At 42.8% G+C, this 14,417-nt stretch overlaps 1 protein-coding gene across 10 annotated transcripts in view; it reads right to left on the bottom strand.

The window, feature by feature from the left end:
* The window catches only part of NRAP (nebulin related anchoring protein), a 71,129-nt gene that overhangs the window by 53,221 nt on the left and 3,491 nt on the right, over positions 1-14,417 (bottom strand). For 5 of the 10 annotated variants that reach the window (XM_031040347.2, XM_031040358.2, XM_031040352.2 and 2 more), the window contains exons 4-11: positions 11,136-11,240; positions 8,587-8,691; positions 7,383-7,490; positions 6,552-6,656; positions 5,679-5,786; positions 5,355-5,453; positions 2,548-2,655; positions 1,451-1,567 (exon numbers count right to left, since the gene is read on the bottom strand). In XM_031040347.2, coding sequence (XP_030896207.2) covers positions 1,451-1,567; positions 2,548-2,655; positions 5,355-5,453; positions 5,679-5,786; positions 6,552-6,656; positions 7,383-7,490; positions 8,587-8,691; positions 11,136-11,240 — 855 coding nt within the window. The remainder of the gene's footprint in view (positions 1-1,450; positions 1,568-2,547; positions 2,656-5,354; positions 5,454-5,678; positions 5,787-6,551; positions 6,657-7,382; positions 7,491-8,586; positions 8,692-11,135; positions 11,241-14,417) is intronic. The other 5 variants (XM_031040351.2, XM_006744477.3, XM_031040349.2 and 2 more) reach the window with 4 other exon arrangements.

The raw sequence follows: 14,417 nt of genomic DNA, 5'->3' as shown, positions 1-14,417 counted from the left end.
TTCTAATCTATAAATGTCTTTATATTCATATACTTGTTTATAGTATTTTCACCTAGAAAAAGGCCAAGGGCGCCTGGGTGGCTCAGTTGGTTAAGTGACTGCCTTCGGCTCAGGTCATGATCCTGGAGTCCCAGGATCGAGTCCCACGTCGGGCTCCCTGCTCAGTGGGGAGTCTGCTTCTCCCTGACTCTCCCCCTCTCATGCTCTCTCTCTATCACTATCTCTCTCAATAAATAAATAAAAATCTTTAAAAAAAAAAAAAAGAAAAAGGCCAAAATGTTAACAGTGTTTTTCCTGGGTGGTAAAACTATACTTTCAGAGATCTGGTTCCAACTCTGTCCCTAAAAGTCTCTCTGAACCAGAATAAGACACTGTACTTTTCTAGACCTATGACAAAGTGAGGACCTTAAGATTGCCAAGGTCCCATCTAGATCTAATGTTCTGTGAATCGAGAGCAAGGTTTACTACTTGACTCTGCTCTTGTGGGGTGAAAGCAGCCAGAGACAATATGTAACCAAGCATGATGTGGCTATGTTCCAATAAGCTTTATTTACAAAACCAGGCTATGGGTCAGATTTGACACTCTGGTCGTAGTTGGCTGACCTCTGGCCTAGAGCATCAGAACCATCTCATACGTGAGCCTCCCACTGAGATTAGGAAAACGTCACTCCTGGTGATTCTGAGCAGCCCAAAATTAGAGGATCACAGATTAAGGAATAGTTGGGAGGTCGAAGACTGACCTTTAGAGGTTAGGGAAGAAAAATATCTTAGGATACTTGAATATCTGCTTCTGAGTTGCAGATAACTTGTTCTGGGAGTACTTTTAATAGCCCTCATTCTTCCCTTTGCAAGAGGTTGTTAACTCAAATGCCTTTAGGGTCTACTAAGGAAATGCCAATGAGACGTGGCTGGAAAGAAAAAACTGGAGGAAGTGATAAGGATTTGGGAGCTTGAGGGGTTATTTCCTTGCCAGAGTCCCAGCAATTCAAAAAATCTGAATCACCCGGTAGACCAAACAAAACACACGGTCTGGTGGCCAGTCCAGCCTCTAAGCTATGGGAATTCATAGGAGACACACAGCTCTGGGACACCGGACTCCAATAATAAGAGAATGAGAGAGGTTCCATGTTGGAAACACTTTCTGATCTTTGATTTCCACTCTGTTTGAATGACATATTGTTATAAAGGTTGGCTAGGGAAGTATTCTGCAACTAAAAACCAGCTGCCTGAAACTTCTGAATATCTACAGCCCTGTGAGAATTGGAGAGGAAACTTCTGAACCCTTGGAGAAACTCCATTTGTTTAATTTGTTTGATTCTAGGCTCTCTAGTGAGTTGCTTTTTTTACTGCCCATTTGTTCCATGGGAACTGGTAACCGTGTTTAGCTCCTGCGTCGCTGCACAGAATTTTTCACACTGGGGTTGCCCCGTCCACGGTCCCCCGTACGCACCTCGCTCACAAGCTTGTTCACGCTCTGGGCCCGCTTGAGAACCAAGTTGTCTTGGGCTGGGAGGGAGTGATAATGCGCAGGGCCTTTCATCTTATTGAAGTCCTGCCTGTATTTAATCTGAAAGAAGCACACAAAGAGGGCCCAGAGTTGTTGTTTTCACGCTCCGTGAGAGAAATTACTCCAAAATGACCCCGCATTTAATGTCAACATTTAAGAGAATTTTCTGAAAAAAAATGTGATTTTTTTTTTTTCCCTCCATGAAATCCATAAACCACTCAGTCCCTTTTGTATTAAAGTTTTACTGGCCCTTTTCACACTTTGTGTACTTTATACTCTAATTCTGCATGAAGAAACGTCTTAAAACAAGCATGCCAAAAGGTGTAATTCCAAACCCAGTCTGCCCATGGTTTCAACATCTTTTCTCATCTAAAATGCTAACGAGGGGCCAAGTGAGTTACGTGTTTTACTTCCCCTCTCAGGGCAAGAATGCACTGTCCTGGGCAAATGGGTATAATAACTGAATAGCGCAGAGCAAAGGAGAAGGGCAAAGGGGGTGTGAAACTCATGCGTGGCTTCTAACTATACATAGACCAAGCTCAGATTGGCATGTTAGATCAACATGGGCACGTCACTCGACTGAGTTTAATTATAGCTTATCTTTCAAGGACCGCCAGCTGGCCAGCATTCTGCAAATAAAAATCATTTTAATTACTGGGTTATACCCAGTTTGATAATCATATAAGCTGTTTTCATCAGCTATTCCCCTAAAGTGCTAGGTTTCTAAATGGCTTATTTTGCGAATACTCTCCTAACCCCAGCTTATCTGGCTGGACCAGCATCTGCACTTGCTTTAACTCACCTAAAGTAAGTTCCACCGTTTGTCGGTGTCACGCTCCTTTGAAGCAGATAAATGTGACCAAACAGTTTGAACAAAAGAAGATGTCAGAAATTTGGAGAGAAATTGAGGGCTAACATTTTACTCTGGCTCAACCCTAAATAAATTGATCTGTGTGTAGGTTTCAGTTAAGCACAGTCTTCAACGTCTTGTTTCTCCTCTGCTTTGGTGGCTCTGCGGGTTGTCCCCAAGTGGTACTTACATCACTAGCGAGTTCATTGGCTTTCTTAGCATTCTGATAAGCCGGGGTGATCATGGCGGGGAAGCTGCCTTTTCCTCTGTGCTCCTGATATTCCTCCAAGTAACCCTGCTGGGCGAATAGAAAATTTCCATCAAGGATGCCCCCCTCCCTGAATGCGTGGGGAGTTGGAAATGATCTCTCCTAGAGCCTGTTCCTATAGAGGCCCATGCACACTGGACATTCCAGGGATCGCCTTAGGAGCAGAACCTTGTGGTGGCTAAGATGGTGGACTCTGAAGTCAGGTCTACTCACTGGCGCCTGGCACAGAGTCAGCACTAAATAAATGGTAACTATCATCATCAACATTTGCACTAGATAAATCCAGACATTCTACAAGTCTCCCAGACCCATGGATTATGGAGTACTCATTTCATATCTGACACCAGGGAGGTCCCTCTGCCTTCTAGTAATCTCAAATGCCGCCTTTCTTGGGCCCATTGGCAGATCTATGCAGAGAAACCCATTAACATCCCAGATACTCTTTTTCCAGTGACGTATGTTATTTGCCAAGAAGAAGAGCATTTTATAACTATTTGAATTTTTTTGGATTTGGGGGGAAATTTCAAATTGCCCTAAGAGGCTCTAAATGGGACTAAATGTGTATGTCAGAGTATTATAATCTGAGCCTGTTTCTTCCTTCCTCTTCCCCACATCACCCACCCACTCGCACAAAAGAAAATCTTCTCTCATATCAGTAGCATAAAGCTTTCCTGGCAGTGGGATATACTTCAAGACCCCGTCCCACACTACCTTCTCTCTGGAAAACTCCTCCCTCATTCCCAGTCCTGCCCCAGGCAGCATCAGCTACTTCCTCATCTGTGTTCCCACCCATCTGAAACAGCCTTATGGGCCCCCTCAACCTCATGACTCCATCTCCCTCCGGCCTCCTCCAAGGCAAGGACCTGCTCCGCTCCTGCACCAGGGTCGGAGTCTGGCACACACATTTTAAAAACTAAAACAGTTGGGTCAAATTAGAAAGTCCAGGCTTTTCCTTTATCCAATAGTGACAATTGTTTAGCCTGAGTGCTCCTGTATGTTTGGCTGCCAAAATGTTCTGGGCCAAACGCAACAAGTAAAAAAAAGTTAAGCTAAAAAAATAATAATAATGAAGGCTCCCAAATTCTTTGGTAATCCCCTTTTGCTCCTTCTGCTCTATAGGTGGGGGTTGGCTTATAGCTTTATTTTCACTCCTCTGCTTATACGTATCTATGTTAGGTATATAAATCTTTTAGTGAGACACTCAATCCTCCTGGGGATTTGACTGGTTACAAACAATAAGTAGATTACATGATACAGCCCATTGACCTAAAAAAATAGTTATTCATGAAAAGGAAGGATGAATTGTTTGGCATTTTAGGCACTACGGGTATTTATAGTTTATCTGACTGTCTGCTTCTTTCTCACTCCCTCCTACTCATGCCTGGTGGGTCCCACTAAATCACACAAGGAAATGCCACACGAGGCTGATCCTCTTGACAGTTGTTGGAGGCCCTATCAAACGGCACCCTCTTTGATTCTTAGATTTGTTATTAGCATGACCAGAAACTTCAGCCAAGATGTCCTAATAAGCGAGAACCAACTACAACACTGTGAGGTTACATCTCATCGATGTGTATAGATATGTCTAGACACGCTCATGTACTGGCAGAAAGCGTTGGCCACATTTAGAACAAAATATTTTCTGCCAAATATAGAAATCAATTTTTAAAACTGATTTTTAAAAGTTGTCTTGAGCCTTCTATACCATAGATTTAAAACATGAAACTCATAAAAACATAATTTCATTGAGGTTAAAGCACTGAGGCCATTTAAGTAACTTACAGAATTTAATAAAATAGACTTTTTCATTTAAGACTGAACACTTTTGCTCAGACAGACATTTGCAAAGGGGTCACACCCCATCTCCACACAGATCCCAAGTCTTAAATCAAGTGTCTCCCTAGATACTCTTCTACAGAAAAGAAACAAGTTGTTTCCTTTTATAAATTATGTATGTTGAATAAATCATGTATGTTGTAGAATCTACCCACTGACAAAAAATTCAAATAACTTTCCAATTAGTTTAAAAAAATCAACTAAACTCCCTGCATGTACTCTTCGAGTACACACACTTAGCCTTCCAATATTCTTTACTTACAACTGTGAAAAGATGATGTTCCCTTTCTCTCCTACACCTGTTTAGTACCAGAAAATATGGAGGGATGTACAAATAAAAATAAGCTTCTAATTATCATCTCAACCTTTTTCCCCTCTGTCACTAGGTAGTTCACGTGAGAAGTGAAACTGGGGAGAAGATTTGCATTCTCTGGCAAATTGCTTCATCTAGCAACCTAGATAAGATATGTAGTTTCTAAGAAATGAGCCCTGCTACTTAGTGAAGTGCCCAATATGTTTCCAGACGTGCATTTGGATCCCTTTCATGCTTATACAGTGATGAGATAAAATTAGCCAGTCTTAGGCCTTGGGACCATTCTTCAATGAATAGGTGAGAATGCTTTACTCTTGGCAAATCCACCATCTTGACAGAGGTTCTTTATTTTTAAAAAAAGAAAAGGAAAAGTGCTTAGAAACTGTTTTCCCATGTAGATCAAGTTGAGCCCAATGTAATTGTTTGTCATTGCTTTCTGACTTGGAAAATCCACCTTTCGTAAATAGGGCAAGATAAACCACAGCCCAACCCCTGACTCAAGGGCCATCGACAGGTGACAGGCCAGCAGGCTAAAGACCAACAGAAAGGGCAGGCTCCCAGGAGTGGTTTCATCACCTACCTGGCCATACTGGTCCATGCATTCCCTTGTGTCTGCAGCCCCAGCAGCCGGACCAGCCATTCCTTTCATTTCCCTTTGATATTGTTGATGGTACTTCACCTAAATGAAGGGTAAGGACAAACCTCGGGAATTTCACCTCCTATGCACAGAAGCCAGAAGAGTAAAAACAAATGTCTTGCAGAATATTCTGTTTCTGCTTGGGTCCAGGGAAAGCTACTCCCTGGACCACAGTGCATGCAAAAGGAGACAGGAAGTTGTACTCGCCAGGCCCAGGTAACTTCCTGCTTCCTCCCCTACCACTAATACACTGTCATGGACACTCACAGCACTGGCCAGCTCATTGGCTCTCTTGGCTATCTGATATGCGGGTGTGATCATAGCAGGAAAACTGCCTTTTCCTCTCTGCTGTTCATAGTCCTCTGTGTATCTGACCTGGAAGATGAAAAAAGAAAAGAAGTATCATGCCACAATCCCACAATGTATGAGGCCATCTGAGGAGAAGTCCTGCCGAGGGTTTGCATGACCCCCTCAGGTCCCCCTGACACAGCCCCTATGGCACCATCACTGGTTTATGGCTTGATGGACCACATGCATCTCCTTTACCATTTTATTTCCCCAAACCCAGCACAGTGCCTGGTACATGGAGACACTCAATGCAGAATTCAACACATACTTATGAAGCACGTGCTGTGGGCCAGGTGGTGGCGCTGGGCAGAGGAAGGAGGCTTTTGCCCTCAAGGGGCCACCAGTCAAGTCTAAGAGACAAAAGAGGCTTCTCAACCCAAGGCAAGTGGAAGCCACTCATTAAGCTGAACCTGGATTTGAGCTTACACTTCCCGCTCAGAAAAAGACTAAGTTCTTGGTCTTATTATGCTAGGAAACAAGGGGGCTGTGAAAAGGCAAATGGTAGAAATTCCTTAGAAGTTATATTCTATAATTTGCAGTGACAAGGACTGAATTTTTTCAGATTAATCACATACATCTGACTTGTGACTGATACTAAGTTTTCTCCCTAAGGAAGAGTTTTCACAAGGTCTGTGCTGGCTGACTTATCTGACTTGACCATCCTCGACCTTAGAAAGTTCTCCCTGGCTCCCACACAGGACCAAGAGGCCTCCTCCATTCTTCCTCCCTCCGCCTCCAAGGAAGGAAGGAAAGGAGAATCTTGAAGGCCTCTAGGCCTCCATCATTTCTTACATCACTTTGAAGCTGTCCTCCTGCCTTGGCCCGTAGCAGCTCAGGGGTGTCTGCCACCGTGGTGAACCTGGACACGCGCTCGTCATGCCCTCTCTTGTATTCCACCTGATGAAGAGATGGCATGGAGTCAAGGTCATACCCACCAGCCTTTGTGAGGACCCTTCTTTGCAGCTGTCCTGAAGCTATACCATCGTGCTAGACTCAACAAAAGCTTATGGCCAAGTCTTTAGGGCTGTTTTCCTAAGCGCCTCTTTAAAAAGCATCATTCCTACTATGTTAAGCCCAAGAGAATGCCAGGCACAGTTAACCATTAACAAATATTAACTCACTTCATCTCTATAACAATTGCATGAGGCAGGACTATTATTTTCCCCATTTTACAAAGGAGCTGCTGAGGAATAGAGAAGCTTAGTCATTTGCTCATGGTCACACAGCTAGTAAGTGAGAGAGCCAGGATTCCAATCCTTGCATTCTGGCTCCAAAAATCTGAGCTATCTTAGCCAACAAGCTTTGCTATTCCTCAGGAGGACATGCCATCCACTTAATAACAATCAGTGTCTAAAATGCTAAAGTGACCTCGAGAAATTATTTGGTCCAGTCTTTGGATGAGCTAACTGGTCTCTCCATTTGATAGATGTGGCCCAGTCAAGGCACAAAAGATAACAGGTAGGGAAAACATAAGAGCACAGTTTTCTCCATAATACCACACTAATGCACTAATGACACCTACTGTCCATAAGCACTCTCTTACTGGTTTTTATCTGAATCCCAGAGTTTCATTAGTGACCAAAATTAGCATAATCTATGGTGAATAAGCCCTGGGACGCTCACTTGGCTGGCCAGCTGGTTGGCTTTCTTGGCTCTTTGATAAGCAGGCGTGATCATGGCTGGAAAGCTCCCTTTGCCCCTCTGTTGCTCATAGTCTTCTGTATACTCCTGCTGGACAGAATCAACATCAGCACAAGAACCAATATGATATCAGATAAGAACGAAGAAAACTGTAATTGTGAGCATCATCAGAACCAATGCAACTGGATTTATAAGGTAGTTGGAAACCATTTCAATCACCTGGAGTAAATTTGAAAATGTTATTCCACTGGTGATTTGAATAACATCTTCAACACTGAAGAAATCCTATTTCTCAGGTCAAAGGGACTCCCGTTCAGTGCTTATGTCGAATTATGTGGAACCTGGCCCAACCCAAGGGACCCAAAGAGAGCACAACCCCTTCGACTCAAAGGCTTGTATGATAATGCAGCAGTTAATGTGCGGGAGATTTTTCTGTAACTTGTCCACTAGAATTAGTTCTACAGCATTGAGAGTAAAATGTTAGGTTTCCCTTCTTACTTTCTGAGTACCTCTGATGATTAGTCTTCCTAATGAGACATGGCTTCTAGCATTTGTGTCTCTGTTTTCTTTCCATCTGCTAAAGGCTAAGTCACTAAAGACTGACGATAGTTTCCAAAGTAGTTTCTTCAAAGGGTAAGTGCCCTGAGTGTGTGGAGAGGACCAGAGGTACCGTGTGTAAATCATTAAGAATTTCCACAATCTGGGCTAAAACTGCCTTTTCTACATGAAAATCTACTAAAATCTCTCTTACAGTGCTGGGGGGGGGGGTAGAAGTCTAAAATGGGCCATCAGGGCTGGTCTCTTCTGGAGGCTCTAGAGGAGACTCCATTTCTTTATCTTTTCTAGAGGCCACTTGCATCCCTTCGTGTACGGTTCCCAATGGCTTTGACCTCTGCTTCTGTAATTACGTCACCTTGTCTCTGACTCTGACCTTCTTGCCTCCCTCCTTATAAGGACCCTTGTGATTACCTTCATCCACACTAACAATCCTGGGTAATGTTCCTATCTCCAGATCCTTAGCTTAATCATATCAGCAAAGTCCCCTTGGCCAGGTAATGTAACAGTTACACCTTTCTGGGGATTGGGACATGGTAATCTTTGGGGAGGGGCCAGTAGTCTGTCTACCACAATCTTAAGCTAAAGAAACATTCAAACTAATTGCTAGAATAAGTTCTGAGGCCCTTACCTCACCAAGAGACTTTCGGGCCTCAACCATCCTTACGATTTCAGGGTCTGGCAGAGCTCCTGGGCACCAAGCATTCCCTTCCCCATATCCAGTCCAATAGGCTCTCTATAAAGGAAACACACAAATGCATAAACACATACCCCACACATTTGGTTGGTAAGACCTACCCCACCCTCTTAGCAATGCTCACATACACTGTCAACATAAGAGAAATTCTCTAAAAACTATAAACTCCTGTTGGCATATGGTGGGTCTCACCTAACAACAATGTTCAATTTTTTCACCTAGAAAATAATCTAATATCCTAAAAAGTTGAACTTTCTGAGATTCACTTATATTCTAGAAGGGTTTCAAATGTAACTTAGCATTTCTTTGCTCATCACTGTACCTAGACTGAGCAGTGGGGAGTCATTATGGACGGGCGATGTGAGATTAACCAGCATGATTCAGACATGCTGCAAAAACCTACTACTTGTCATGTGCCTAATATTGGGATAAGCAATTAACACTGCAAAAAGAAAAGCCAAAAAAAAAAGGGAATACAGTCTCTTATTTAAGATATCTGTGGCCTCTATAGGGAGCTGAAACCAACATAGGAAACAAGTAATGATTAGAAAATGTTTGTGTGCATAAGTGTACTGTATTGAGGATAGATGCAAGGTTTTAAGAAGCAATCTGTATATGATGGGCCCCATTATGGATAGGAAGATGGAACCTAAGCTGGACCTCCAAGGCTGAGGTCAGTTAACAGGGGCAAAAGGAGAAAGAAGGACATCCATTCTAGAAGGTCAGTTTCATTAAGGCAAGGATTTTCATCAGTTTTGTTCACTGATGTATTCTAACAGCCTGGAACAGTGCCTGGCATATAACTGACTCAATAAGTATTTGTTGAATAAATTCCAGGAGTGGGGACTACCATGAATTAAAGCATGAAGGCAATGGTGGGCTTCGTGTGAAAGACCATGAGGAGATGGGTGTGACTGGAATTGAGGGGAAGAGATGGGGAGCCAAGTGGGCTGGAGGTGGGGCAAATTGGACAGGTTGGGTAGAACCATGCTTTGGAGATCTGGAAAGACAGATAATTCACATATGAAAATATGCTCAATGATACTAACAATCAGGGAAATTTAACTTAAAACAACAAGATAGAAATTGTCAAAAACTTTTATCTGGAAATACCAAGTATTGATGAGAGTGTGGAGGAATAACTCTGCCCGTAAGAGTATCAAATGCACAGCCATGTTAGAGCACAATTTGACAATGGCCATGGAAATTAAAAAGGCATGCACCCTTTCATCACCTAGCAACCTCATTTTTCATTACCTATTCTAGAGAAACCCTCACTGTGTCCAGAAGAGGTCACACACAAGGGTGTCCACTGCAACTTTGTAACAGGAAAAAAAAAATTGGAAAGAACCCTGCCCATCAATAGAAGATCATGATACATCCATTCTTAATAGTTGCATTCATGATACACCCATCCCGCAATAGCTTAAAAGGAGGTTGACACAGAAATATCTCCAAGATATTTGTTGATTGAAAAATATAAGCTGCAAAATAAAGCATGCTGTTTCATGGAAAAAATTACACATCCCGATAGAAACACACATATGTAATGTTCAGTGAAAATAATGGCTAATATTTACTGTGCCTACCATTGTTCTAAGGTCTTTACATTTGTATACTCTTTTAATCTTCCAATAGTTCTGTGAATCAGGAATTGTCAGAAGTTCAGTTTACAGATGAGAAAGCCAAAGAAAAGAATGGTTAACTAATTCATCAAAGGCCCCTCAGTATGTGGCAGTGGTCATATCCAAATGGGAGTACTAAGAAATAAATGACATAGATCTATATTTATAAATGAGTAAAGTCTGAAAGAATACCCACAAGACTGATAATGACAGGTACCTCTGTAGAGGGACTGACTAGAGATGGTGCACAAGGAGTTCCTCTGTACTTGGCTTTTTTTACAATGAGGAAAACGCAAGTATTATGTGTATAATGAAAAGTAAATGGCTGAGGAATTTTGAAACGATGAGACTCTCACGAGTGAGCATAAATTCTCAGGTGGTAGGAAGAGTAAGTTAGGGCCATCCAGGAAGCTGTGTGTGACCAACGTCACTGGACAGCCTGGACAGAGGCAAAGCCAGAAGAGAGAAGGCCATTTCGGAAGGTCCTGGCAAAGTTCAGGCAGGAGATGATGTGGATTAGAGCAGGGAGAGTGAAATGCAGGACAAGGGGCAGACCTGAGGGAAGGATCAGAGGCAGGAAGGGCAGCCGTGGTCTCCAGCCTGGGTGGTTGTTCCCAGGGACAGAAACACAGTAGTTGGAAGGGACAAACTGACTAGTGAGTTTGGACTGGAAGCAGATACGGTGGAGATGACCCCATGACACGCTGGGAGATGTCTTCTGTGGACAGCTGGAATCACAAACTGGGTGAACGAAAGCCTAATCAATTTCTTTAGAAGTAATACTCATAATGCGTCTCACTTGCAGAGTGTGTCGGTCTTTTCCCTTTTTCCCAAACCCATTCACACCTCTCCTCTCACCTCGTTCATCAGGGCCTGCCCGTCAGGTGCATCTGTCCCATCCCTGGATTTCATGTCCCAGTGAAAAACCGACTTAAACTGTCCGCCCTCATCTTGGTCATCAATCTGCACCATGGAGACATTGTCAGTAATGTTTCCATCAGAGAAGAGAAAGAAAATAAACAACATATAGTTAAGTTGGAGGAACTGTTCTAAATCTCAATGGCAAAGCTTCGTAAGTACACAACGACACACTGACAAAAGACTGAAGGTCTCAATGACCTCATCACACGACACCCAGTATTCAGGCTGGAGTAACCCCAGAAAACGCTAGATATCAGAGTAGTGGTTCTTAACTTTAGTCTGTGCCACAATCACCAGTTAACATGTTGTAACATGTTGTTAACATGTTGTCCCCCCAAATTCATGTACGCATTCTCCTATGCTTTATAATTTTACCGTTAATATCTTGACCTGTAATATACCTTGAGTTAGTTTTTTTGTGTATGGGTATGAGGTAGGGGTCCAGGTTCATTTTTTTCCATGCAAATATCCAATAACTCCAGCACTGCTTTCCTGAAAGATCATCCTTGCTATAGTGGATTGCAATGGCACATCTGTCATAATTCGAGGGACCGCATAAGAGCGGCTCTATTTCTGGACCTTGGATTGCATTCTACTGGCCTGTCTATTCTTATGCAATACTATGCTATGTTAATGACTACTACTTTTATGGTAAATCTCAAAATCTTGTAACCAAAGCCCTTCAAGTTTGTTCTTCAGAGTTTCTTGGCTATTCTAGAATCTTTGTGCGGTTCACATCAATTTTAGAATCTGTGGGTCAATTTCTATGAAGAACACCAGGATCTCGGCTGGAATTACATTGAACGTGTAGATCAATTTGGGCAAAACTGACAAAGCAATGGTATCTTCGGAGTCTTGGGCTGGGCAAAGAGTTCTTAAAGACAACCTAAGTAGGACCCGCCATAAAAGAAAAAATCAAAAGGTCTTAGGTCCCAATCCAGATTTCATAATGGATGAGGTCTAAAATGGGGCCAGAAACCTGCAATTTAACAAGCAGAAGTTGAAATCATGAATTTACAGATGAACAAAGAAACTGAAAGCAAAGAAGTGACCTTACTAAAGTCACTCAACAGGTAATCAGAGCCAGGCTTAGAATCCAGGAATTCTATTTCCACACGAAGGGCACTTCCTCTCATCGAATTTCTAGGCTGACTACTGCTCGGCGCAGCTGCAATATGTGTATTTTTAAATATATAAACTGAGAGTGCTTTACCTGCTTCTTCCCCCGGATTTTGAGAAACTACCGCAAACATGACGTAGACTGAAGGCAACGCTTCTGGTCAGCAGCAGTACTGACATTGGGGGCCGGTTAACTCTTTTTCCCAGGCCCTGGCTGGGGCACTGCATGATGTTTCGCAGCACAGGTGCTCCTTATCCATCAGACGCCAACAGTACCCCTCCCTGCCAGTTGTGACATTCTAAGAAGTCCCCAGACATCAAATGTCCCCTGAGGAGTAAAACTGCCCTTCTCGAGAGCCATTGCCTTAAGGAATCAGAATCGCAGGATCAAAATAGATAGAAAGCTTTATTTGCTGTCCTCCACCCACAGGACAAACCCTTCACTGGGGTGTACCTGCCTCTCCAGAGACTTTTCATGAGATTCCGGATTATTCTGAGGAAGTAGGAGGAGGAAACAAAAGCCACTAAGTGTCTCAAGTGGGGTAAGGAAAAAGCATTAAGAGCTAAAGTCCCCTCTCTGAATAAAAGAGAACCTAGATGTTTTATTCTCCTAAAAATTCCACACGCCTACCAAACAGGAAATTTTGTCTTAGACATTTATTTATTTAGTTTTAAAAGGGTGACATTTAGGAAACACAAAAGTGTCAGCCTGCTTCGAATGCCAACTCAAACTCTTTCCTTTTCTCCTTCATCACCATCAGTGAAGCATCCCTCTTGTTCTTTCTTTTAACACATGTGCAACGAATTTGTTTTTATTCAATTGGCAAACTCAGAGATGCAAGAGTTAGGCAAGAAAGTCATCCATCCCCCTTCCTCAGGTGCCTATAAGACCCAGGCCTAGAAGGGGCACAGCTGTCCATTTGAAACTTTTCCTGGTGGGCAAGGAGGAGAAAGTGACCTCAACAGCCAATTGTTTGGCATAACACACACATACACACACACACGCACACATGCATACACAAGTATACATGTATACACACACACACACCATGTACACACAAATATACACAGAGACATACACACATACACACCCACACACCACACACGCATATACATACACACACACGTGCATGCATGCACACATATGTATACCCACACACTATGTACACACGTGTGTGTGCCCATGCACGCTTATTCACACCGACACCCACACATACATACACTCCCCATATGCGCGCACACATATTTACACACATGCACACATATTCGCACAGAAGCAAACAAATGCACACACACAGGCGTCCCGGGAAGTTCACATCACTGTCTGTGGCTAGAACCAGAACCAGGAAAATTCTCACTCCAGATCGGGCCTGTCACACACAGTGAAAAGAAAATGAATCCATTACCACCTCAAAGAAAGGTAACATTGTGTGACCTGTTGTATGATTGAAAGGTAGGGACATGCTTGTTAAAAGCTAGCGTAGTGTGGAAAAGTAATAAGGATATTAGGGATCCTGTTGTAGAGAATGTAGTATGTCCAAACAGCACTCAGATGCTGTAAGTACTTCTCCTGGCGTTGAATCTGTCAAACCCTGGCTATACAACGGTAGAAACATCTGGATGTTTGTAAACATAAACAAGTGCTTTTTTCCTTCTGGACAGTTTGCAGTATGTGCATAGAAGTAGGCCAGTGGAGCAGTTTAGGATATGGGTTCTAGAGTCAGATAGATCTGGATCTGTACCCACTCAAGTAGCTGGGTAAAACCGGGCAGGTTACTTAACCTCTCTGAGCCTCAGCCTCCTCAACTGTAAGATGGTAACATTACAGAGGATTCTTGTGAAGAAAAAAATGAGAGAAGACAGAGAAAGAGCCCAGCAGAATGTTTGGCACTCTGTTTAAGTAAGAGCTTCATTCAGTATTTATCGCAATTTTGTGTAGCTGCCCTTAGACATCAAGGGACGAAAACAAGATCTTAAAAGAACAAACGCTCTCAATGTCCACAATAGCCAAACTGTGGAAAGAGCCAAGATGTCCATCGACAGATGAATGGATAAAGAAGATGTGGTATATATATATATATATATATATATATATACATA

Source organism: Leptonychotes weddellii, chromosome 6, assembly GCF_054177405.1.
Source record: "Leptonychotes weddellii isolate Sample4059 chromosome 6, ASM5417740v2, whole genome shotgun sequence".
Taxonomy (NCBI): domain Eukaryota; kingdom Metazoa; phylum Chordata; class Mammalia; order Carnivora; family Phocidae; genus Leptonychotes; species Leptonychotes weddellii.
This window is presented reverse-complemented; position numbering and strand designations above follow the sequence as displayed.